This window comes from Aotus nancymaae, unplaced genomic scaffold (genome assembly GCF_030222135.1).
Source record: "Aotus nancymaae isolate 86718 unplaced genomic scaffold, 86718_ANA_hifiasm-v0.15.2.pri h1tg000002l, whole genome shotgun sequence".
NCBI lineage: Eukaryota > Metazoa > Chordata > Mammalia > Primates > Aotidae > Aotus > Aotus nancymaae.
This window is the reverse complement of record NW_026988413.1, coordinates 41,435,522-41,463,267: the sequence shown is the minus strand read 5'-3', so window position 1 is coordinate 41,463,267 and position 27,746 is coordinate 41,435,522. Positions and strand designations below refer to the sequence as shown.

At 36.2% G+C, this 27,746-nt stretch overlaps 1 protein-coding gene across 1 annotated transcript in view; it reads left to right on the top strand.

Moving 5' to 3' along the window:
• Positions 1 to 27,746, top strand: part of MDFIC (MyoD family inhibitor domain containing) — an 88,533-nt gene that overhangs the window by 48,747 nt on the left and 12,040 nt on the right. Inside the window, exon 3 of the mRNA XM_021673408.2 lies at positions 6,788 to 7,063. Coding sequence (XP_021529083.2) covers positions 6,788 to 7,063 — 276 coding nt within the window. The remainder of the gene's footprint in view (positions 1 to 6,787; positions 7,064 to 27,746) is intronic.

Below are 27,746 nucleotides of genomic sequence, written 5' to 3'. Positions count from 1 at the left end.
TATATGTATGAATATATATGTATATATGAATATATATGTATATATGAATATGTATATATGGATATGTGTGTGTGTGTATATATATATTCATAGTACATAGTTGTTAATAGGCCTTGATAGATGCTATTAATGTTTTACAGAGTCCCAGCATTAATTCTGTAGCTTAAATAGGATAAAAGTTAATTCCTTATAGAACAGTAGGAAATGAGCACTGCAGGTCAGTGAGAGAGGCTCCCCTCCTTGCTGCCATGCAGATTCTTTTTGTTTTTTTCTCTCCAACATCCCTTAAGAGATTTCACTCAGCTGTGGTCAAAACTGGTTTGCTGCCAACTGCAAAAAAGAAAGTAGAGAGGGCACACCCAGGTTTTAAAGCCCAGTCCTAAAAGTGGCAGAAATAATTCCAGCTCTCATTCCTTTAGAGAGAACATGGCTACATAGCTGAACCTAACTCCAAGGAAAAACTGGGAAATGGGACTAGCCATGTACTTGGGACAATTGGGAAAATTAATTCGGAGAAGAGTCTGTCACTCCATACATTATTTAAATCTGTTTAAGTACTCTCTAAATGTTCTTTATGAAATGCAGAAAAATTATTGCCTCTCTAAACAACCTCTAAAGTTTTATCCTTTCTTTGGTGAGGGTGGGGTTCTACTTCCTGTTGACATCTGCAGATTTATTTTGCAATCATTAAAACTAAACTAATGTTAAAAATTCTGTAAGACATGATATAATCATAAAACAATTGCCTCCTATGCGAGTTCCCAGCCAGTAGTTACAGAATTTGACTGGGATCCTTAAATTGATCAATGCTCCAAAAAATGTCAGGATCCCAAAATGTATTTCAGTGTGTTAAATATATACATCAAATAAAATTAAGATAGAAAATATGATCTCATAAAAGAGTCCAGAAGCTCAAGAGGTAAAGAAAAAAAAATTTAGAAGACCCTTGTAGGGGAACTAAAGAAACAGATACAGAAAGTGCCAGAAGCTTCTAGACTATATCAGTATTAGGATCTGGGGTCCATACAGGGTCTCCATATTGAGAAAGACTTGGATCAAGTTGATGAAAAAAGCTGGGTGTTAGGATGTTTATTTTAGTTGATTTTAGCCTAAATTCACATTATATAGCAATAAAAAGATAGTTTTATCATATTAGTGCATATTGAAGTAACTTTTCATCTTCCTTTTAAAGCTGTTGTGTATATATATGCATATTATATATATCATATTTGATGTATATTACATATATATATCCTCTACTATCTGTGTGTGTGTATATTTGTCCCATCGTGACCATGGAGTGGCAAGGTCCTGGGCACCAGATAAAGCTTTGTTGCTATCCCTGAGGAAAGTCATTTAGTTTTACACCAAGTCATTTTCCCCTTTCATATTCTACATTGAACATTTTGTTACTGACAATTTTACATCCTGAGTGTTTAATTTTGATTTTTTTATGTGTACAACAACGATTTAAACTGAATAGCATGAGAATTCTTTTGTAATCTTATTAAATCTGACTTGTATAAAGAGACCAGTAGCTGAAGATGATTTGCACATGCTAATAGATTATACGCTATAGCAAAATGTTGTTTTATATTGCTACCCCAGCAGCTTTGGTTTCAAGCATAGTTATTACTAGCTACAATATCACCAATTTTTTTAAAAAATGTATCAAAAGAAGTTCATGCTATTGACTCATTTACTCCCATATTTATTATTATTATTGAAAATCACTAGACCTAATTCTATTGATTTCCTTCCTGATTGAAAACATTTGAACCTAGAAAGCGCAGTATTTCTTAAGACATTTGTAATTATTCATCGTGGATATTAAAATTACAATCGTACTGCATTGTGTCAGCAATGATTTTTTTTTTTCCCAAATTTTTACACATATGGTAAGCGGGTGACCAATGCTATCCAGGTTTGAAGATGCTGAATGGTCTTATAAGTGGTATTTGAAATTTTGATGTGTATTGCATTCATTACTGAATATCAAGAATACGTGGGTTTTTTTTTTTTTTTTTTGCTAGTATTATAGAGTAAATTTAAAATAGGGTCTTTTGTAGAAGCACCCATCCTGTTTAGAATGATATAACAGATGCTGAATGTTCACATATCAAACAAAATGCCAGCTTTCTATAGAAAAGAGGTGTCAAAAAGTTTCTTTGTACCTTTAACGTGTGTGATTATGTAGTACAAAATGCAGAGTTTGTAAAATTTCTTGAATATACGGCAGAAAAATGAATAATTCAAAACAACTCATAAGTTCTACATTCTATTGTCCCTTTATAAGGCAGGCAGAAGATAGCAGTGCGCTCCCAATAGAGCTGAATTTGCACAAGTTACACCTCTGAAAATGCCAGATGGTCTATGGTCTACTTTTGAGAGCTGTCATATATGTAAAGATTTGAAAAAAGAAAGACAGCTGAATGAGAGCAGTGGATCATTAAAGGGAGAGCGAGGGTCCCTAGGCATCACTTGTGTTTTAAGAAGCATTGTCGTTTCCATATTAGCGTGCTTTTTTTTTTTTAAAGACATACACAACTTTGAAACATTAAGGAGGAAATCTGTTTAAAGTCAAGTGGTTGTGGTTTAATCAGTCGGGCATTTTTGTTCTTTACTTGAAAATAAAATCATGTTTCCTACTTGGTTTTAACTGTAATTTTGCCATAATTCAAGTCATACCTATAAACAGTTATCAATAAAGTTAAATTTAATTTTTGTTGAGATAGTTCATGTATTTAAGGCTTACCCAGTTTTGATTTGACTTACGTACTACACACGTCTGGCAAAATTATTCAACTAAGAAATTATTTTAATTTAAAAAAATTGGAGTAAAGGGATAATACTTGGTTACCTGATCATAATACAAACTATAGTGAAAATAATTAGGTGACAGTGAAACAAAAATAATGTACTATTACTTATCTGCCAACAGAAATGGATATCATTTTGAAGACTGAAATGTAGATAAATCATTAAGAATGCATGAGAATAGCACTCCAGCCATACCTAGTAATTTGCAAATAGTCAATTTTGATATCAGAAAAAGGTCAAATATGTTAATTTTAGAATTTGTTAGCAGGATACAAGTGTCTTTTACCACTCTTTATTTATTGAAAATGTTTATTACATAGTAATTCTAAATTTATTTTGGATTATGAAATATGACAGGATGTTTTTGAATGACAAGGAGTCTCCTCAGCATTGGTCAATGGCATTTTAACTTAATCAAGCTCTCAGATTGCTTGAATTACTCTTTTCAGAGGAAAAAGTGGCCCAAAACATTCCATTTATTTGGTGAGATTATTAGAAACTAGTGCTCTGAAAAGAACACCAAATTAGGTTTAACTTTTTTTTGGCATCTTTTTTTATAGATATGCATAACTAGCTTTATGTCCAATAGCAGTCATTAGAATGTCATTCTAGTTGATACAGGAAGTTACAGAAGCAGCAAATTAATATCTAAATCCAACGATGCACACCCATAAGAAATAGATCTCCCTTTAGAGATGCTTTGTAGATTTTAGTTATAAGAAGGGCATATATAACTGCTAAACAGATGTTTACTTTTAGACTATTATTCCTCTTTATCACTAAATAACTGAAAAACTATAACAGAATTTTCTATATTTTTATAAATCAGATAATGTTAATAGACTTGGTATGAAAGTATGCATTTAAATAAAAAAATCCATCATTTTTCTTGAAATATGCTTATAAATGAGTAGAATGTTTTGATATGTTATGATATTTTTCTTTATAGTACATAGGATATATGAACAAAATTTGAAGTAAACAATGGCTTACTAAAGACTTACTCAGATGCAAACTGTCTTATTTTTTTCTGAAAAATGTTTCAAGTCAGTCCTATCTAATCCCCATACTAAAGATAATAAGTTCTCTTTAGCACATTTATCAACCCCATGTATAACTGTTATAGGTTTCCATGCAATACCTTTTCCAAGTGGAACAATTCTTCATAGTCTTATGTAATTTGCATTTCATAATTGCTCATAATCGTGAACAGAAAAAAAGACTAATTAAAACAGCAAGTTTTAGATTTTGAAATTCCAGGAAAGTATAGCACAGTAAAATTTTCACAATGAATTTTTTTTGTTGTTGCTGGTGATTTTGCTGAAAAGCTGTCATTTATAGCTTTGCTTAAAATTTATACAATGAAGGTAAATGATTTTAATAATAACCTTATTACTTAACCAATGTAAATAGATAACTTTTGGGGGGCCATCAGGGCTTTTAGCTGCAAAAATCTTGACTAATTTAAATAGAAAATAAATTTATTAGCAGCACATAGATGCTCCCAGAGTTATACAGACAAGGATCATGTCCATCCATTCAGTAGGGCTTTTCTGTTGAAAACACTGGGCCACTGTTTTGCCAGGAGGTGGACACCATAACTTGTCCCTCACTGCCAAAGTCAACAAATGCCGCTTCATTGCCTGTGCTGAGAGACTCCACCACCCTGGTGTGGCTAACAGCTTGCGTTGATCACTTCCAAATGCAAGCCATACTTATGTTCAGTAGAACTTAGGTCACGTCCTTGTCCTCTAGCTCCAGAGTAGCCTAGGGATGTCATAGAGGAATTTACCTAATGCCACTAGTATGACCAGAAATGCTGGACACCACAACACAACACTACACTTGAATATTCACCCCATTTGTTTTATGATTAATTGGCTAAAGAATCATATTTGTTTGTACTTATGCTATTAAAACAGTCTTGTCCATTTTCACTTTAAATAAAAAGTTTTGTCTTTTCTATATAGGCATTTATTAAACTTGGAATTTACATGTACTAATTATATTAATTACATGATACCCAAATTATATTGTTAGTTATATAAATATTATATTTATATATTGAATATATAATGTATACAATATATAAATATTATGAAATATTTATATAATTAACACAATTATGTTATATATTAATATAAACATTAACATGTTATATCTTGCTATATTAATATTTATGTCAATATTAATATTAATTAATCATATTTGATACAATACATAAATTAATTATACATATTAATTATACCCAAATATGTAGGTCTGTGCATGTCTACCTAACAATATATGAGTCCCATGTTTGGGGCTCAATAATTTCATAAGCTTCATTGGCTTATATGTCTCTGCTTTATCCAATGCTGTACTGCTTTAGGTACTGTAATATAAATATCTCGTAAGTCAAATCCCACAACCCTCTTTTTCTTTTGAAAATTTCCTTGGTGTTTCTTGATTACTGTTCCACCTAAATATTTGGATCAGCTTGTCAAATTCCAAAACAAGCGTGTTGGAAGTGTTATGAAACTGGCATTAAATAATAAATTGGGGAGAATTAACATAAGTAACATATTTATACTCTCTCCACTTATTTGAGTTTCTTTTATACCTTTCAGTCGTGTTTTGTAATTTTTGCCATAAAACCTTTGCCCGTTTTTTTTTTGTTTTATTCCAAGATACGTATAGCATCTTTTGTTTGTTCTTTGGCTTATTCTTTCTTTTTTTGCTATTGTGAAGAGTTGTTTTTCTTGTGTATTTGTTAATTGGTTATACTATTTCCATATAGGAGCATTGTTGATTTTATATGGTTCTTCATGTATCAATCTCGCTAAGTTTTTGGACTTTCAGTATTTATAGTCTTAGATTATCCCCAGAACATTCAAATCTGTGCATATCTCAAAAATTTTGTTTATTCCTGTCTAGAAGTCGGACGTATTAAATTTCTTTGCCTTGTTTACTGCCTGTACTATGATCTCCTGTGTAATGTTGTGTAAGTTGTGTAAAGGTGGACATTCTTTGCTGGTTCCTGACCTCAGGGAGTATGTCTAAAGTCCTGACATTTAATTTTGGTAGATATGTTTTATTAAAGAAATTAGCTTGTATTCCTAACTTTTCATAACTGGTTTGTTTAAAAATCAAATTAAAGAATAAATATGGAAAAGATTTGCTTCTGCAGGATTTACAATGGGATTTTTTAAGAAAGCACTGTATATCTCTTTGTATTGTCCAGCTTTGAATACCAGAACTTATCATTTCTTTCCTTTTATTTGAAAAAACAATTGAGTTGTTTATTAGTTGTAGTAGTATTGAGATAACACTGTTGTGTCTATTGCACAAAGAAGGCCCAGCACATAGAAAACCATCAATATTCTCTGAATAAGAATTACCTTTCAGATTTTTAACTTGAATTTCCTTTAAAACCACCCAAAGGAGTATTTCTCTGCTCTACTTTTTATATCCTTGTACAAACCCACTTTTGATGAGCCCGTTCCCATTTTTCCTTTTAGTAAATTATACTTCCTCTATGTTTCTTTCAGTAAATTATATTTTCTCTATGTCTAATTGAGTTGTTTATTAGTTGTAGTAGTATTGAGATAACACTGTTGTGTCTATTGCACAAAGAGGGCCCAGCACATAGAAAACAATCAGTTTTCTCTGAATGAGAATTACCTTTTCAGATTTTTAACTTGAATTTCCTTTAAAACCACCCAAAACAGCATTTCTCTGCTCTACTTTTTATATCCTTGTACAAACCCACTTTTGATTACCCCATTCCCATTTTTCCTTTTAGTAAATTATACTTTCTCTATGTCTATGTTAGTATTTTTCTTCCTTTCTTTTCTTTGTTGCCTCTTCAGTGTTAGTATCATGGATAAAACCCCAAATCTGTGTTACTGAATGTATTTTCATTATGTAAAAATATTAATTTATTTTTCTTTAACTGGCTGACTTTTTTCTGTTCTTTTTTTTTTAGCCCAACCTCAGCGCTTGCCTCAGCTTCAGACTTCAGCACAGGCACTGAGTGATGAGGAAATAAGCAAGATAAAGAACGGCCACACAGGTCTGAGCAATGGAAATGGAATTCACCATGGGGCCAAACATGGATCCACAGATAATCGCAAACTTTCAGCACCTGTTTCTCAAAAAATGCATAGAAAAATTCAGTCCAGCTTGTCTGTAAACAGCGATATCAGTAAGAAGAGCAAAGTAAATGCTGTCTTTTCCCAAAAGACAGGCTCTTCACCTGAAGGTAAGTTTGAGATATATGTAGAGTTTATTTGACCAGATGTAAAATAATATTTTCTGGTAATTATTTGATCAAGCCAATATAATTGAAGAATCTTGCTTATCCTTCAGACAAACAGGAATTTTGGTAAAATGCAGATTAACTTCCCCAAAGGAAAGCACAAGTTAGAAAAGGAAGCAGTGGCAGCTGACATCCTGCTTTTAGATGATCGTCTTCTAGAGTGAATAGTCATTACTTTAAATATATCTGCTATACTTCTTTTTTTAATGCCACATTTAAAAATATAAATACAACATTTCGATGGCATACACGAGTATGTGTGTGTGTATTTTTATCCCTCCCTGATGCAATATGTTATTCTATAGTTCAGAGATAAGATTACCTGCTTGTATTTTTGTCTTGCAAATCAGTTCTTAAATAGACAAAGTTAAAATGAGAGAAAGATTAGGTAATTTTCACACTCTTGCCAGGGAATGGGCCAGGTGATTTCTGTTGCTTGATTGACCAGCATCTTCCAGCCACCATGTTGGCCAGCACTGCAACTACCTCCACTCCCATCACATTCCAGCCTCACTGTGCTCTGGTCACCAGCTCCTCCTTTAGAGGCACTTGGCTGTGTTCTCTGTCCCCTGGGAAACTAGTTATTACCTCTTCAGTTCTATCTCATCCTGCCCTTGGCTGGGTTAAAGGCAGGTTAAATACTATGAACCTGAGAAAGTTTTTCTTTATTAATCAAACAAATTGCACATGGTGACAAACTACAGACTCCCTTTACATGATTCATTTTATTATATTAAAAAAATAAAAATCTCCTCCCATGTTTAAGGATCTGAATGTCTTTCAACGTATCCATGATCCTCTGGTTTTCCTCCTTTCCCCTTTTAGCAGTTATTGGATGTCTAAAGTCTTGAATCTGTTATATGTATCTGATATACATATATTTCTCCTTATTCCCTTTTCCTTTCTATTTTGCTATGAAATCTTAAATATGAGAAATTCTGTGGACTGCCTCTGTGAAGTTGGTCATGCTAATTCATAGAGATAAATTGAGTTGTAAATAGGAAATTGTATTGAGAATTACCAGTAATGAGTGGGAGAAAGGATATTACATTTTGGCTACAGGTGTCTCAAACTCAACTGAGATAAAGTGTTAGGTTGATCAAATGATATGATAATAAATGGTCTGCATAGTTCCAGGTCAGTGACACTACTTTCCAAACTAATTAGATTGAAAGGGACTTGATTGACACTTTAAAATGAGTTTGACATGTAAGCTGCATGGTCATCTCTGAAGCATAGGTAGGCTGTTAACTAAACCAGCTCTCCAAGGAGTTGGGAAGGCAATGCAATTTTCTTTAGAGGATCTTCGCTTCTAGGTGATTGGGTGAAATAATTGAATGCAATTGAAATCTACTTGTTTTATACATTTGAATTTACTTACTATGTCCCTAAACTCTTATTTTTCATTTGATATTTACTTATTTTTGTATTAAAGAATGGTAACATTTGCATCTCAATCCTAACTTGAAATAGCTTATGCAATTTTTATAATTTTTATTATTATTGTTTGCCTTTAATACCATGTCTGAATTTATTTCTAGTGTAAGAATGCAGCTTCATAAGTAACATATGAAGGAGGAAGAAAATCACTCAGTGTGACTGAGATTTAGTTTTACTCTTCCTCTTTCTCTCCTTCTCCTTTCTTCTCCCCATTCCTTCCCGCTTTTTCTTTTTCTTTCTCTTCTCCTCTCATGCTCACTTTCACACTTAGGGACTATCACAGAGCTCTGGATAAAGGAAGTCTCTTGTAATCTGCTTTTATCACAAAATATGTTCCAGATTGGGTTGGGGACATGAGGAGCATAAAATACAAATGTAACTGTCTAAATATATTTTGCAAAGTCTTACCCGTATCTTCACTCTAAGACTGCAGAATTTAGGCAATTGTAGGTTTCTTTTATTGCGATTGCCTCAATCTAGATGAAAATTTCATTGTCCGTATTTTTCTAAAAGTTGGATGTCTTCATGATTTTTCACATTTAAGGTTGCACCCTAAAATTTTGTTGTTTCTTCTGACTTCAAAACTTCAAAGTTTTGAAGTTACGTTTATTCTCTGGCAATGTACTGTGATAAAGACCAAAACCAAACCAAAACAAAAAAATCTACTGAACTGGTAGATGGCAAATTAAAAGGAAAAACATTCTCAATTCAGCCACCAGCTTTCTAGGGGACTTGAGTTTCTTTGGGCATGCTTTTTCTATGAAATGAAGGGTTTGGATTAGATAATTTTAAAAATTAAATTCAGTTCCAAGATTCTGTGAGTCTCTTTTTACAGCACCTGCTTTACTCTCAGGATAGATCTCTTGCTGTATAGAAGATGTGATCTCTTGTTGAGGAAACACCTCACACCTGATGTGCGGAACAGGGCAGTGGCAGAAACAGTTGTGGTGGACAAAAATAGCACCTGAATTTCAGGGGATCCATATGTCAGAACAGTAAGTCTCAAATAGGCTTGATTTATTGTGCAAACAAAAACGGATGGAAATTATTTTTTCTAAAGCAATAAGAATGAGGGGATTTAGTGGCTAGGTGTCTTAGTCTGTTTGTATTGCTATAACATAATACCTGAGACTAAAGGCTAGTCGGGTTGGCTCATACCTGTAATCCCAGCTCTTTGGGAGAGCTGCCAGGGAGGATCACTTGAGGCCAGGTGTTCAAGACCAGCCTGGGCTACATAGCAAGATCTCATCTCTACAAAAAAGAAAAAAAAATCTTGCTGGGCACAGTGGCATGCACCTGCAGTCTTAACTACTCAGGATACTGAGGTGGGAGGATCATTTGAGCCCAAGATTTTGAGGTTACAGTGAGCTATGATTGTGCCACTGCATTCCAGCCTGGGTGACAAAGTGAGACCCTGTCTCTAAAATAAATATATAAATAGATAAATAAATAAATAAAACACCTGAGACTGGATATTTGATGAAGATCAGGTTTATTTTCTCTCAGTTTTGGGTGCTGGGAAGAGCAAGATCAAGGTGCTGGCAGGGTAGGTTGTCTGGTGATGGCCATTCTCTGCTTCTAAGATGATGCCTTGTCGCTGCATCCTTGGAAAGGGAGGAGCGCTGTGTCCTCCCATGGCAGAAAGCAGAAAGGCAAGAGACCAAAAACTGCATGAAGCCTCTTTTATAATGGCCTTAATCTCCTTAATGAGGGAGAAGGCCTCATGACCAAATCACCTTTTAAAGGACTTGACTTATCTCTTAATACCATCACACTGGCCATTAAGTTTCAACATATGGGTTTTGGAGAGCTTACATTCAAACCATAGCACAATGCTTTTCTCAGTTTTATGATTTTTTCTGCTTTACATTTTGTTAAATAATCATCTATGCCTGTTCTTCCAACAGCAAATGGACAAACAAATAGCAAAATAGTATTAACTAAAATTATCAAAAGCAACTAATCATGCCCACTTTGACAATGTTTTGTATGTTGACATACAAACATAGTGCTTGTGGTTGTGATTTTCGTGCTGCATATAAATTATATCAACAACTAAAAGAGTTTTTTTGTTCCGATAATGGAATAAAATATTTACAAATTTTCTAGTGTTTGATTAAGAACACTAAGAGTGTCCTTGCTAACCAGCATAGCATAACACTGCTAAGACATGATCCATACCAGCCAGAATTGAGTCTGTGGGTTGGCAAGATGTTTTTTTTTTTTTTTTTTTTTTTTTTGAGTCGGAGTTTCGCTCTTGATACCCAGGCTGGAGTGCAATGGCGCGATCTCGGCTCACCGCAACCTCCGCCTCCTGGGTTCAGGCAATTCTCCTGCCTCAGCCTCCTGAGTAGCTGGGATTACAGGCACGCGCCACCGTGCCCAGCTAATTTTTTGTATTAGTAGAGACGGGGTTTCACCATGTTGACCAGGATGGTCTCGATCTCTTGACCTCGTGATCCACCCGCCTCGGCCTCCCAAAGTGCTGGGATTACAGGCTTGAGCCACCGCGCCCGGCCGGCAAGATGTTTTAATGTCTTTATCTTTGAGTGTCCTAAGGCCTGAGAACAAAGAGGCCTGCACTTCATCAGGTACTTTTTAAGCCATGTTGATTCATATGATTAGAGTGCCTTCTATGTGCTACCTGCTTCTCTCACATGAACTCAGTTAGTCCTCCCAACAACACTGCAATTCTATGAATTATATGAAATTATCTAATTATAAAGGAGTAAACTGAGATACAGAGAAGTTAAAGGAAACCACCGAAGGCAACTAGTGCATGGTAAAATTGAGATTCAAACTCAGACATTCTGGTTCCACAGTCCATGTTTCTAACCTCTGTGCTATTTTGTGTAACTGAAGTTTTCTGAGAAAAAGGTAATTTATCAGACATTTCAACATCACATAGGATGTTCATGGGTTACAGCTGTGGGCCAAAAAGTGATCTTCTTCTTAGTACACATTTGCCTCTTGAAGCCCTTCTTACCACAGTTTTAAAAACAACTCTCACACCTGTGCTCTCTGTTTTCCTTTTCCTACTAGATTGTAAATTCCTGAAAAGGCTGGACTGAGTCTGAGTCAAAAAAAATTGTTTTTATGCATGTGATGCCCAGCATAAAAGCACTGTAGAGTCTCTCAAGAGTTAATAAATGATACAATGCTCTATTCCAAATCACTTTATCCTACTCTTCCTTGAAACAAGCCCTGGAAAATAAAATGTGTGCTCATAGTCACACAAAAAAATGTTCTTTTAAAAAGTTCCATTTTTGCAATAAAGGAAAAAAATCCATGTGGGAAAAAATTACATGTTTTATTTAAAGGTTATTAAATTAGTAGATTTCTACTTGCTTTGTATAATTAAATATTTTCATACATACTTTAATTTTCTGATTGCATCACCCAGGTGGAGAGTTTTAGGACTAAATGTTTAAGATTCTTGACCTTTGAAATAATTATAGTATAATTTAGTATCATATAATATTCAAATTGCCAAGGGTTTTCATTAGACTCAAAGACAACTTTCTTATCATAGGAATGGTAAATCCTAATGTGTTTTACATGTGCCAGTTGCATCTATATATTTTTATAAAAATCAAGTTTCAGCAAAATACTTTTAAAGAGATTTTATACTTGTTAGGAATTTTTGATAGTTAATTTACACTTCATACTTGATATTCTACATTTAGAATGTATAGAGAAATATATATCTAGTCCTAATATATCATTGAACATAAATGCTAAACAAAACAATGAAGACCATTATACAGATGGAAATAACTACAGTCATCTCGTTTTTAATCACATTGAAGCAGTATGGTGTAGTAATTAAAGCACAGACTCTGAAACTAGTCTGGTTGGGATCGAATATTGGCTTTATTAGTAACCAGTGATGTGTCCTTGGGCAGGTTACTTAGCCTCTTTTTGCATCAATGTCTCATCTCTAAATTGGGGATATTATTAGTACCTACTTCATAGGATTGTTATGAAGAACTTGAATTGGTACTGCTTAGTGCTTAGAATACAGACTGGCCCAGATGAAGTGTTCGATATGTGTTAGCTGCTGTTATGATCATTAGTATTAAGGTTCACGGCGGGGTCAGGAATGTTAGCTTTATGGAAAAGTCAGTGCCTGGATGGGGAGCTGAAAGACAAGACAAAGATAGTTTAGGGAGTTGGGAATAGAGGGAGGCATTCAAAGCCAAAGGATCTTTTTTTTTTTTTTTTGAGGGGGGTGCTTTTCTTTTTTTTAACTTTAATTTTAAATTCAGGGGTACATGTGAAGGTTTGTTAGATAGGTAAACATGTGTCATGGGGGTTTGTTGTACAGATTATTTTATCCCCCGTATATTAAGCCTAGTGCTTCCTGGTTATTTTTCCTGATCCTCTCTGTCCTCTCACTCTTGTCTCTGAAAGTTCCCAGTGTGTGTTGCTCCTCTCTATGTAAATTCATGAATTCGTATGTTTTATTCAGAGAACTGTAAACAGTTTGCTGTTGCTCAGAAGCTAAATTAGTAGAGAAGATACTAGATGAGTAGGAATGGACCAGTCTATAGAACCCGGGATGCCCTGTTCTTCTGAAGCTATTAACATCACACAGATCTATATGATTTATCTAAAGGATATCATATCCCATATATACTTTTTTGGAAAATCGTTCTTTTCTCTCTGTAATACAAAAATTCCATGACTGGAATTATATAGAATCAGGGTCCTTTCTTACCTGTAGCCAATACTGCTATGTATTAACCTGCCCTGCCATCCGGACTCTGATTGCCTTTGCAGTCTTTTTGTACATTAATAATGAATTGTTATCAAAAAGGAAATTATGAATTGGTTTTAGATGTGTTGAACATGGGATGCTAATGAGCTCCACAGGAGACATTTGGACCTATGGAAGGACTGAAACCCAGTTCATATTTTACAAGCTTTTTCTGTTTTCTTTTTTTAAAACTATTTTTTGGTTTCTAAGGTCTATGACCTTACTTTGTTTTCTTTTTAGGCTTTGCTTCTTTGTCTTTTTGATGCATTTTTTTCTTGCATTTATAGCAAAATAGCTTTTCAGAATATGCCAGAGGGACAGTGCATACTCCCCACCAGCAAGAGTACAGCCAAGATTCTCCAGGAGACAGTCTGGGTAGGGCACACAGCTTTAAAAAAGGATAAAGCAGAATTGGGCAGGACAGTTAGAAAAGCCTATAAAGTGATTTCGCCTCTTTCCTTGTGAATCACTGGTAAAATGGTAAAAATATCTTTCCTTGACCTTACTACTTCCCCTTCCTTTCATCATTTGCAAACTCCAAGCCTAACTCCTTGCACTTGGAATTGTGCCTCCACCGTAATCCATAGATGTGTCTGTACATATGGTCAGGTGAGACACTGCCGAATGCCCTTGTTTCTTCTCTCCCCTCAGCCTGGAATGTTCTCATAACTCTCTTTGCATTTCTTGATCTCTACACATTTTTTTTCAGAACTCATCTTAGGCATCATCTCCTGATGACCCATTTTGGGCTAATTGCCCCTCTTTTGGGTCTCCACAGCGTGCTTGGGGCACAAAATTGTACTGAAGTGTATCTATTAATCTGCCTTTCTGTATTCAAATGTAATCTCATTGAAAACAAGATTCTGTCTTACTCATCTTTTTATGTTTAGCATACAGCCTAGTGCCTGTCTTATACAAGTTCAGTAAAAAGTGAGTTAGGAGTGTCAACTGGAGAACTGGACTTGTTCTTTACCACTCCATAGACGATGTGGTTGAAGAGAAGGGAGTGGTTGAAATCCTTGAAGGAGAGAATGTGAAGAAATAAAAGGAAAGGCAAATGTTGGAGCTAAAAGAAATATAAAAAGAGACTCCGCAGAGGAAGGCCTGGAACTCAGAGCTCCTACCTCCCAACCCCATTAAGTTTTCTCACTATTTCATATGGTTTTCAAACAACTACATATTCCTGAATTTTGAAGCTGGGAAAAGAAACTAGAAAGGTAAAATTGAAATTGAGTTGTTTGTTGTTAGTTTCAACAGCATTGTAAAATATTACATTCATTTTTTTCCCATGAAAAGCATCTGCTTTTTGACTGTAATTGTAGAAGTGCTACAGTAGTATTTTAGTGGAAAGATAATAATAGGAACTCATGATATGACCATAAAAGTTATAATCAGAGCTTCCAGAAACAAATTTTCTGTGACTTTGGCAAGATATGTCACTGCATTCCTCAAAATACTTAATTTGCTTGGATGATGTTTTGTTTTTTTTGTGTTCTGTTTTCTCAGGCACAGTGCCTTCCACCCCATGTCACAATAATGGTGTAGGCGAAAGGTTTAGAATTCTGCTTTCCAATGCAATATTTGCTAGCTCTTTGGAAAATAGGACTTCAAGAAATTTCACTGCTCAGCCAAAATGTTAAATGGAAAAATAGTAATACAATGAGGGGTGTGTGTGTGAAGAGTAGACATGATCAAAGTTGACTATATCAAAGCATAAATCATTCTACACATAGAAATCATTAATTTTTGTTTACTTGAAATATTTAAATTAGCTGTTTTTTTTTAATTAAAGCAATTATCCATCAGAAGTATTGATAAACAGTAAATGTTTCTGTAGGGCCAAAAGTAAGCATTTAAGTACCTTTAGAGCTTAGGAAAATAAGTTAAATGTGTAGCTTGTTCTCATACCTATCTATTTGGTGAGAAGCAAAGAAAATATTTTACAAGGTTCTGAAAAATATGTGACTTCATATTGAAACATAGAGATAACTCAAAATATGCCTCAAGGCTCAGAGCTCTTTTTTTGTAATAACAATTTACAGGCCATCTTAAAGAAGAGATAGAAGCTATCAGCTATGTATGGACTTCATTTATGTATGGACAGACTTTTGGTTTTGTAGACAAGCTGTCTTAGGTCACTGCTGTAGCAAATTAAATTAGCTCAGCATTCACTCAGGACAGGGGTGGGGAGGAAATAAAACAATGGAGATACAGATAGATTGTCCAGGAAGCTTTGGGGTGTGGGGTAGTTGGATCAGAGACTATTTAGAAACCAAGCTTCAGAATCATGGAAAGAATTGAATAAATCTTGTGATCCTACTAATGCACCAAGGTTTTGTTTTGTTTTTTAGTACAGTGATGAAATGTTAGGTGATTTTATTTATTTTTTATCTTTTTAGGTCAAACATAATATGTAGGCACAGTAGCCAGGCTGGAGATGAAAGTTTGTTCTTGAGGGATTCAACCCCAAGTGCTGTGTCAAGTGCAGGCAGTAGAGGAATTGAAGATTTACTTTAGAATTTCAGGATTAAATGAGTGGTCATCATCCAGAGCTAAATCTGGGTAGACCTAGAAAAGCAGTCAGATATGTATTATTCTGAGCATGGCTGTCATTAACATTTTAGTTCAATTAGTTGGGAAATTGAATAGAGATTAGGAAATTAGGAGGAATAGCTGAATGTAGTTTGGAGATGATCATGAGTTGAGTTTAGATCTGTTCAGTTTTGTGAGATTATACACAATTCAAGAGAAGAGTTCCAAAATGCATTTGGAAATATACAGCTGGAGCTGGAGAGAAGGAGTTAGAGGCAAACATACTTGTTTATATTTGTTCTCAGAGATATTTGACTATGAATCTGGATGAGTTTTTTAAAGTAGAGATTTAAGAGAAAAGGTCAGATGGCTGAGAACTGAGTGACTCAGGGATCGCTGGAGGCCAGCCAGTTTGGTGGGATGGGAGTGTGGGTTCAGCTTGTGTGCTTGGGAGGCAATCCCATGGAAAGTTCAGATTTTTCTCCAGAGGTAATATCAGATAGACAGTAAGTCAGAGTCAGGCCATACTGATAAGATAGCCTAGGGGAAAGGTCACAGTGCAAAGAGAAGAGGAAGATTGGCTGGCTGAGAGCAAACAAGAAAGGTGAGAGGAGAGACAGACTGTAGAGAATGATATCATGAGGTAGGAAAAAAATTTTTTAAGAAGAGGAAGAGAACTATATCAAAGTGCACCAGATATTGATGACAGGTTCAGTAAGATGAGTACTGAAATATTTCTGTTGGTTGTGACAACGTGGGCATCATTTGGTGACCTTATTAAGAGTTGTTTTCGTGGAGAAGCCACAATGATGTGGGTTGTGGAATGTGAAAACAGTTCTAGAAAGGCCAAAATTCAGGGCAGAAGTGCAAGTTCAGAAGGGTTGTTTGTTTGGTTTGTATTATTTTGCTTTAAGATGGGAACAATTTCAGTATATTTACATTTGGATGGAAAAGATCCAGGGAGAAGAAACATTTGAAGATATGAGAAGCCAATAATGATACCTTCTTGACAAGCCAGCATATAGTGTCTTTAGGGTTTAGATATAGAGTTTAATACACTGAACTAAATAAATTCATTTACATTGTCAAAACAAGAGAATTGAGCAACCAGAGAAGCATTTACTGCATTGTTAACCTCGATGGCTCTGCTCTGTATGGGTTATGTGATTGATTAATTTTAGAAGACTTCTGAGTAACCTCTATGGAATGATTTGGGATGAGGACATGTAACCTTTGATGATTAAAAAGCCTTTCTCAAATCACTACTCCTACCTCATTGCATAAACATCATTGAATTTGAATGGAGGGCATTGATAGGGCCTTATGATTCTGAGTTCCGAATTTCTGACTTTTGTGTTTTGGACCACAGATTGATGAAAACCTATAGCATCTTACACTTTCTGTTCATAAGGCTCTTAATTGAATTTAATCATAGCTTTTACACATAGTATAAGGAGTAAAACAAGCATAGCTAAACAAACAGTGTAAGAGACGAAAAGATAAATAAAGAAGCCACTGCATAATCCAGACAAATGGGAAACAGTAGGTTAATTTTAAAATATATTTAAAGTAAATTTATGCTTTAGTATGACCTACTCATCACTGAATTACTATCACAAACAAAGGCTTGAAAAGGTTAAGGCTTAATCTATAATAAATTGGAGTTTCGATTAATTGTGATAGGCTATGAGCAGATGGCTGACATGATCTGACTTACCATTTTTAAACATCACTTTGCCCTTTGTGCTCAGAGTAGATTACAGGTACACAAGGTCCAAAACATGGAGGCCTGCCATGACACAATTACTGTGCTTCACATGGGAGGTGGTAGGATTGCATTGGGATGACAGTGGTGGAGGTGATGAGATGTTGTTGCATTTGGATATGTTTTGAAGGCAGAACAAGATTTGCTGAAGAATGAGATTTTGGTGTGAAAGACAAGGATTAAGGATGACTCCAAAATTTCTGGGCCTGAGCAGTTGAAAGTATGGAGTGGCCATCAACTGAGATGAGAAGACTATAGGAATAATGGGGTTTGGTTCATGGAGGAAGGTCATGTTTGGTTTTGAGTATATTGAATTTGAGATGCCCATTATCTGTACAAGTAGTGATGTGGAGGAGGTGTTTGGATAAGGGAGTCTGGAGTTCAAAGGAAATATCTACAGCTTGAGATATGTTTTGTGAGTTTTCAAGGTGCAGAAGGTACAGTGGATGAGATTGCTGGCAACTGGGGTTCTCAACCCTGGCATCTGGATATTTGGAGAAAGAGCTTTAGGGAAAAGGGAATAGGAAATGAAATACAAATCAGCAATTATGATTCATTTGGAATGGAGTAGGTCCAAGGTGCCAGCATCCTTTAGAAGCTTCTTATATGATTCTCATTTGAATGTAGGATTAAGAACTCTTGCCCAGATACAGATAAAGTGTAGAAATATTCCAAAAACTGAGCCCTGGGCCATTATGCAGATGGTAGGAAATGAAGAGAAACCATGAAATAAGTGAGGATGAGTAGCCAGTGATGGAGAAGGGATAAAGAGTGGCAGCTTAGAAACCAAATGAAGGAAGTGTTTTAAAACAGAGGGAGTGATCATGTGTCAAAAGCAACTGAGAAGTCCAGTAAGAAGAATGAGACATGACCACTGAAATTGTCATGTAAGAGTCACTGGTGACCTTCATACCTTTGGTGTTGTGATGGGGATAGAGTCTGATTGAGGTGGATTCCAGAGAAAATGAGAATATAAAAATAGAAAATTGAAAATCTAGATTAGTTTGATCAAGGGATTTTCCAAAAGTAGAATAAGTAAAGAGACTGGAATATAAAGGTGAATGTTTTTAAAAATAGGGTATATGGTTTAATGCTATTGGTAACGTTCTAGTAGAGGAGACATTGATGATGCAGGACTATGATGTTCTTGAGAGGGTGAGAGGGGAGGAGATTCATTACAAAGTACCCTGCGGTATTGTAGGGGTGTGTGTGTGTGTGTGTGTGTATGTGTGTTTTGTCCCTCTCAAACTTTAAAGAAAGAGTCACCGAGGGCAGTCTCAAGACCCAGAAAAGAGAATGGCTTGAGATTAGGAGTTCAAGATCAGTTTGGACCTCATCTCTACAGGAAAGAAAAAAAAAAATAGCCAGGCATGTTGCTGTATGCCTGTGGTCCTAGCTACTTAGGGGGCTGAGATGGGAGCATCACTTGAGTCCAGGACTCTGAGGCTGTGGTGCACTATGGTCATGCCACTGTGCTCCAACCTGGGCAACAGAGTGTGAAAGCATGACCCTGCATCTAAACAGAAAAATAAAACAAAGAAAGAGAAAAGAAAAAGAAAAGGCCTATGCAATTTGTTTAACTGGAGCTCTTTCAAATGACCAGTCGGATATGGCATAGTAGATTTACACGTTTTGGAAACTTTCCACCTAAGAAAATATTTTATCATTTGGGATGATGAAAAATACACTAAGAGTTTCCATTCATTTTACAAGGACTTCAAAAAATTATTTCTTAGTTACAATAATAGCACTAGACACTCCATAATACTACAATTCAGAGGAGGAAATTTTTAGGAAAACATACAGCTTGTGCAGGATGTTTTGAATTTTCTGACAAAAACTGTCTAATGACTCATGAGTGTCTTGTAGTTGAGAGTATACATAGAGAAAAATAGTATCAGAGTATTACTCACTGAATATAACTTTCAACTTCAGTTACTTATGATAACCATCTATGGTAAAAACTTATTTCAGGTGTTCATGGTGAATAAAAATATTTTCTTTATATTTTTCATTTTGCTTTAGCCTAAATTTTAGCTAAAATATTTTACCTTTTAGAAAATGAGTTGCATTGTTGAGGGTGGAACAGTGAGTGTATTTAAAATAGCTGAACTAAAGAAATATACTGATGTGTAATACATGCCTTAATTCATGTCCATTACATGTGGTCTACCTTCTGGAAATCTGGAGAGTAGAGAACATTCTAAATTTTAAGCTTAGTTAGATTATATTTATATTCTTTGTCTTTAACTGGAACTACTTCTTATGATACTATATTTTATATATTTTATATTTTTGTTATTGCCTTTGGTACCTTTGTAATTACCTGTTTTCCCCCCAAATTTGTTACTATATTCTTTCCATTCTTTTTTGTGTGCTTCTGCCTCTATCTTTATAGACTTAAAAGATCTGTTGTTTGCCTGGCTGAATTGACGCCAACATGTTTAAGAACAGAGTATGCTAATATTGGGGAAAATTAATTTTGAACATGAAGTTTTTAAAAAAGAAAAGATTTCGAAGGAATAGGAACAAAAGGGCACCACTCATGTCAGGGGTATGACTGCTTTATGTCTAGTAAGAGGAGCGTCTATCTTTGCAGATCTAGCCTGCTGCTTCCAGAGTTTTGGTGATCTCATTTTGCTTGTTACTCTAAAGTACACCTTCCATATCTCTGTCTGACTGTCTGTCCCCCATGTCTCTTCCTCATCTTTCCTTCCTCTCTTCTCTCATTTCTTTTTTCCATACTTTCTCTCCTTCCCCTTCCCTTATCTGTTTCATTTGCAAATTTCACATGATTTCATTTAATTATCGATTGCAATTTACAGAAACCCAAATGGCAGTGATTAATGACGTTTTCCATAATAATGTTTTAAAATTTTTTCAGCTAGTTTTATTCTTAGCTTGTATGTTTGTGAGTTGTGGGTACATAGCTTAAAAGAAAGACCTTCAAAAATCTCCACTGAACAACCAGAATTTTTCAACAATGATTTTTTTAAATGAATTTCTCATAGTGTTTGAATTTATTATTATTCTTTCAAAATACATACTTACTTAGCTATTTGCTGCTTTTTAAAAAATTACATTCCAAGATGACTCCCAAAACTAATTGAAGCAACATAGAAATATTAGCTTCTTTTAGAAATACTTTTACTTTTTAAATTACTTATGTTGTTAAACTATTATGTATAGTTTGGAGAATCTTTTATAATTAATAGGTGTAATTCTCAACTAATACATTGTAAAATAGTATAGAAGGAAGCTTATAGTTTAAAGTTGACATATTTCTTAAGATCTCTTGCAAGGGGAATTTTTTAAATATAGAAGGTTTAAGTTGAATATACCAGGAAGGTATTAGGAAGATTCACTTATGAATCTCCAGCTCAGGGGTCTTTAGCATTGGGGGAGGGTCCAATGCTAAGTCTGAGATAACCAACTTAATTTTACTAACTTCTAAACTTTAAATTAAATTTAGTATGTCTCTCACTTATACATATAGGCAATAAACTTCAGTGGCACTCATAGCACCTGTGGCTTTGTTGATGACATTTTCATATATTAAAGTTGTTGCAGAAATTAGGAAATATTATTTATGCCAATCACTACTTTAAAATTATAGTAGTTATTAGATCACTGCTAGAACTTGTTATTAATGTGTTTAAAAAGAAGCACATATTCAAAAAAAAAAAAAGGCAGCACATATTTATTCTACCTTAACTCTAATATTATCAACTATAGTCACAGGGCTACATAACACTTCATTCAACTATGTGCCACACATAGCATGATGGTCCCATAGATTATAACACTGTTTTTACTGTACCTTTTCTATGTTTAGATGTACAAATACTTACCACTGTGTTGCAGCTGCCTACAGTACTCAGTACAGTAATATGCTGAACAATTTTGTAGCCTAGGAGTGATAGGCTATCTATATAGCCTAGGTATGTGGTGGACTATATACCATCCAGATTTGTGTAAGTGCACTCTCTTGTTGTTCATACAATGATGAAATCACCTAATGACCCCTTCCTCAGAATGTGTCCCTATATTTTAACATAATTTGTTTCCTTCAAAATCCTGTGGATTCTATTTTATGGATTTAAAAATACTTTATCTCCATGGCACACCCCAGAAAACTAAAAATGCCTGCTCTTGCCCCTCGGAATCCAAAGCATTCTTTGTAGTGAAAGTAATTCATTTTGTAACATACTCGTTTTATAAATTTGCATTTCTGTATGTAATTTTCACGACGCTGAGAACACAGATTTTTTTCAATAGCTTCTTTTTGCTTATATTAAATTGAAATGATAATAAAGGACATATTCAATTTTTCACCTTAAAAAACTATGTTAAATATTAAATTCCTAAGTGACTTGTTTTCACGCTTGCATTTTAATGTCATGCTTTTCCAATGCATAGTCAGCAATGCCAGGATACAGAAGAATGGAGAAAATAAAATCCTTGGGTTTTGTATGGCACAGTTTAGATAGCCTTAATTTAAATTTCCATAAATAAGTGCAAGAGAAAACAGAGGAAGTGCTTCGAAGTCAACAACCTGGTGACACATGTTTTTCAGGGTTTCCAGGCAAATCTTCCCATGGGATTTTAATTGATATGCAACATAGTGTGGCCTCAGGCCCCCTTCCAAGCATAGGACCCTGGTAATTTGTACCAGCTTTCCTTCCTCTTATACACTTGACTGAAGGGAAAAATGGAAGGTGGTAAGCATCCTCTCAAGTGGATGTAGGAGGCAATTAGAAGAATAAAATTGAATAATTATTAAGTAGTTTGCTCAAGGATATTAATCATTCTATCCACGTTGAAGGAGAAAAAATATTCCCACAAATAAATACTAGTTGTCTCTTAGAAGACTGAGAAATCCAGGAGTTTGGGGTAAATGTGAAGGTAATTGAAAGAAAAGAGCAAAATGATTAATATACTAGTTTTCCAAAGAAATATTAAACCTGCCTAAATTTCCACTGTAACGTCTCTTGGGAAATCAAACTGGAGGAACTGGACCTCTTGGGGAATAATATCACCATAACATAACATAATTTGAAGTTGACACTAGAATTTGAAGTTTATTTTTTTTTCCTGATAATTATGCTCAGGGAAGGATGCAGAAATTGTGTTTTGGAATGACAGAAGAGTAGTTATTTTAGAAAGAACATTTTAACATCTATGGCAGATATCTCCTAGAAAATGTGTTCTGTAGAGTGACAGGAAGTTAAAACCAAAAGCCGTCATTACCTTAGGCCGTAAAACTGAATTGCATCGAGTCAACAGGTGTTTATTAAGGGTCTACTGTATGTCCAGACCAGTCTGCTGGAGTCTGTAGGGAAGTCCTGTTTTATTTTTTGATCAAGTGCCCTTGATTTTTTGTTCCTATTGCTTTTAAAAATTACACTCTTAGAAATAAGTATGAACCTATTGGCTCTTGAACTCTAATTAACCATGAAAAGACATATATGTATGTGGATAGATATGTTTAAAACTGGCCTCCCGGCTGGGCACATTGACTCACACCTGTAATTCCAGCACTTTGGGAGGCTGAGGCAGGTGGATCACCTGATGTCAGGAGTTTGAGACCAGCCTGGCCAACATGGCAAAACCCTGTCTCTACTAAAATTACAAAAATTAGCCAGTTGTGGTGGCACATGCCTGTAATGGCAGCTGCTTGGGAGGTTGAGGCAGAAGAATTGCTTGAGTCCAGAAGGTGGAGTGTGCAGTGAGCCAAGATTGCACCACTGCACTCCAGCCTGGACAATGTCTCAAAAAAAAAAAAAAAAAGGCTCTCGTATGCTATTTTTTTTCCCCGTTATCCAGAGTTGTATTTCCTGATGAAATGTCTAACTTACTTGTAACGCTGTCATTCTGGCATACCTACCTTTCAGAACCAAAAATCTGGATTATCTGTCTTTTCAACTCCTGTCTATACTAGGGAGCTAAACACTCCTGAAGAAACCGTGATGACCATAAATATCACTATCACTACACATGTGTGGTCTCAGGTCTCAACCGGAGCCTCAGAATCCCTCCACAGTACTTCAGTGTGTCTCAAATTCCTGCAACAAGTCATTCTCAAGCACTGACTCTGTGGCAGGTAAGTGCCACACTCTTCTAGGTACAGTTCGGGAACACAGCAGTGAACTACAAAGACAAGCAGACCTGCCCTCTCCCATTTTCCACAATGACCATCCCATTTTGGTGCCATTCTCTTTAAAGAAGCTCTCAGCAACCTTCCCTCACTCTCCAGGGGGGGAGGAGGCCCTCCGGCTTTTCCTCAGGATCTCCACCCTGGGCCCTACCTATAAACTTACCTAATTCTGAGCCTGTTTTTACCTTCCACTCAAAGGCGAGACGGCTCTTCCCGTTGCAGCACACATCCCATCACGCCCATCTTTGCATACACTCACTCCACTGAGTAGCCCTTTCTGCATTCTGTTTGAACTTTCTTCTGGAGAATAGTTAACGTATGTAAGTCTTTCCTGTCTAAAAATGCATGTGTGACGAGTGTGTGTATGTGTGAGTGTATCTCTTCACGGACTCTGCATCCTTAGATTTCTCCTCCTCTTTACAAATAGATGTCTTGGAAAGCTAGCTGCATGTGTGGTCTCTGTTCCTTCACTTTCCAGTCACTCCTCATGTCACTGCTATTTGTGTCTAGACCTAACACATCACTAAAATTTCTCTGGCCACAGTACCTGACACAGCCTCCTTGAAATATTGTTATCTTGCGCTTCCATGGCACCTCCCTTTCCTAGTTTCTACTTCCACGTCTACTCCTCTGTCTCCTCTGCCAGCTCCTCCCTTTCTTAAATGCTTTTGTTACCTTGAATCTCTTGTCACTGAGTACATCCTCCTTGGGCAGCTGAATAAGCCCGTTCACTATGACAGCTTCAGCCACCTTTCACCCGCTAGCCCAGGTCTACTTTCCAAGCTCCGGATCATGGTCTGCAGCTAAGTCTTGAACATCCCCAGACTTAACAAGTCTCACACTCAACATATTTCAAATCAAACTGTTTTTCCTCCTGGATTTCTTCCTTAGTAAATGGCCTCAGAAACCAGGGAGTCGTGCTTGACTCTTCTCATCACTGCTTCATCCAAGGTCTTAGCAACTCATGCTAATCCTACTTTCTTGCTATTTCCTCAAAGACATCCTGCCTGACCCCACTGACACTATATTATCACTGCATGCCATTCTTGCTTCCTCATTTCTGACGTGGAAAATTGAAGATGTTTTACCCGGTTTCTTTAGATCCAACGAAAATATGGAGCCACCGGCATCTCTAAAACTGTCTTCTTGCCCCTGTGTCTTTGCATAACTTCCCTACTGGCTGGAACAATCTTTGCTTTTATTTCACCTAACATATGCTTCTTCTTTAAGACATAGCTCAGGAATCCCCCTTACTTCCTCCTCTACCCTGTGCTCTCTTCTCCCCTTTCAGAGCTCCATCTTACAAATCTGAATTGGATATTTGATATTCCATCCATTTGTACCTCCAGTTTTTCATCTGTAAAATGGGGTTAATAATAGCATTTATCTTACACAATTATTCTAAGAGTTTAGTGAGTAAATATTTATAAACTACTTGCAGCAGTGCCTGGAATACAGTAAGCACTATATAAAATGTTGCTAAATAAAAATTTAAAAAATAAAAATAAAATATGGAGACATTATCTCTTGGTGATGAGAATAGCCCGTGGAATCACATAGATCTAAATTTGAATCCCAGAGCTCCCCTTAATAGCTTTGTACCTCAAGCCACTATATAAAGACTTTGAAAATCAGGTTCCTCATCTATAAAATGAGACAAATGTTCACCTTATGAGATTGTCTGTGATGCAGAGGCAATGCCTGTGAGGCACTTACTGTGTAAGCACTCCTTGCTCATAATTTACTCCAGCCAGGCACGATGGCTCACGCCTATAATCCTAGTAGCTCATGCCTGTAATCCAGCACTTAGGGAGGCAGAGGCGAAAGGATAGCCTGAACCCAAGGAGTTGAAGACCTGCCTGGGCAATATAGTGAGAAGCTGTTCTCCACAAAGAGAAAAGACAAAAAGGACAAAAACGAAACAAGTGTAACTCATTACTTACTCTACCAGCACGATGTGTTTGTCCAGATCACAACGGTTACCACACTGTATTGTAACTATATTTTTATTTGCCTACACTTTATGTTCCTTGACATTTGTCTGTGAAGTTTGGGCAGAATCTGACATGTAGTCAAATGCTCAATGAAGATTTGTTGAATGAACATTTAACCATGAAGGCATTGTCTCTGGGCTCCTATGCTGGTTAGGAATGAAGACTGTATTTGGTTAGGAATGAAGACTGTATTTATTCCATTTTCTTCCACTTTCTATAAACTCACTGCTTTGAGAGTCTTCTGTGGCTAATTCCATGTGCCTCTGATGTCCTTGATGGACCAGAGTATACAGGTTGCACTTTGATCATTGGCCATTATTTTTATGACGCCTACTTTCTAGGTCCACATTCAGTATCTACAACAAGGCAGGCAAGGCCTTGTCTCTGTGGTTTCTGCACAGTATGGATATTTGCTCCCGGAGCTTAGCCAACTTGAATCAACTTGTATTCAGCATTAATTAACTTTCCATTCTGTTTTGAATATTGCATTAAACCTAGTAATGGCCCTGTTCAAGGCCATGTGCTAGATTTAACGTCTATTGGTTATAGAAAATGGATTATATCTTCTTAGAACTTCAGAGCTTGAAACAAACTTAGCATTTTCTGTTACTTGTATGTGTATCAACAACAAGTGGAATGACCTGTTCGAGATACTTACTCAGCCAAGTAGTGTCAGAGCCAAGACCAGAAAGCTGGTTTTAATTTTCCAGCATCACAAGCCTCATAAATACGCTAATACTTGGCTTTCTTTGCCACTTGTGAAGTTGGAAGGGTGATCATTAATTGAAACACCTTTGTTTTTGTGCTATTATGTTGTGTCCGTGTTGCTAATAGTCTCATTTAAACTGAACAAACAGCAGTAACAACCACAGACACTTACAGCCCTTTCTTTTTGTAGTTCTGGCATTAGCTTGCCCAAATGGTACTAGTAGGTAATGAGCTGTGACAGGAATAACTCAGTTGAGGGGTGGCTCGGATGACACGCAGGGAATGGGGAAGCACGTCAGGAAGAGGATTTTAATTTTATCTTATTTTCCCCAGTAATAAGTAATAATACACTAGACCACAACATTTTTATTGCATGAGAAAACTAGGTTTATCTGTTTTTGGCAATTTTAGAGAATACTTGCAAACAACATGTTCGTAGATTGTTTTTGGCTCCGGAATTGTTTGTACACTAAATTAAGGCAGAGGTGTTTATACCTTATAATTTCAATGTCATACTGTCCTCTTCACCTGAGGCTTGCAATAGTGCCTTAAAAAAAAATGAAATGTTATTAATAGATAACATGGGTGGAGAGGGAGGGATGTGGAAAGAGTAACAATGCCATCATTGATTCACAAATTAATTCCATAAATAATAGGATTTACCTCCTGTGCACTGCTTTGAAATGTGCTTTGGTGTCTCATTTCTCTGTAACATCTCACTCTGCTTGCTTCGCTTCATCTTGCCTGGCCTGTCTGTTAGACTGCTGTGCTTCTTTGGTTGGGGCCTGTCTCTTCTGTCAGGGATGGGGAGTGCATCCTGGGCCTTCTCAGGCGAGGCTCCTCCTGCCTGTGTGAGGTCTGCACCTCCCACTGGGGATGCTGCCCCTGCCTCCAGGGGTCCTGCTGGAACAGTCACTGCTGGGGACCTCCCAGCCCTTTGGATTGCAAAAGTGCCCTTTGGATTCTTGCTGAGCCCTGACTGGTCAAGTGCCTGGAGAATTGTGTATGATCCCAGTCCTGTGAATATTGTCAGCATCAGTCAGCCTTCTTTTAGTGTGTTTGTTTCCTCCCATACTGCCGTAAAGACCTTATGTCCTAGGTGACCTGGCCAACCCTGTGCATCTCTGTAACAGGCTAATATCAGTGACTGAAAACATTGAATATGGCCAGGGTGTCATTTTACTCATCATGATCACCATCATCAGCAGCAGCAGCTTTTGCAGAATCACCCAAGGGGCACATTGTGGTTTAAGTTTTGTAAACAAGACAAA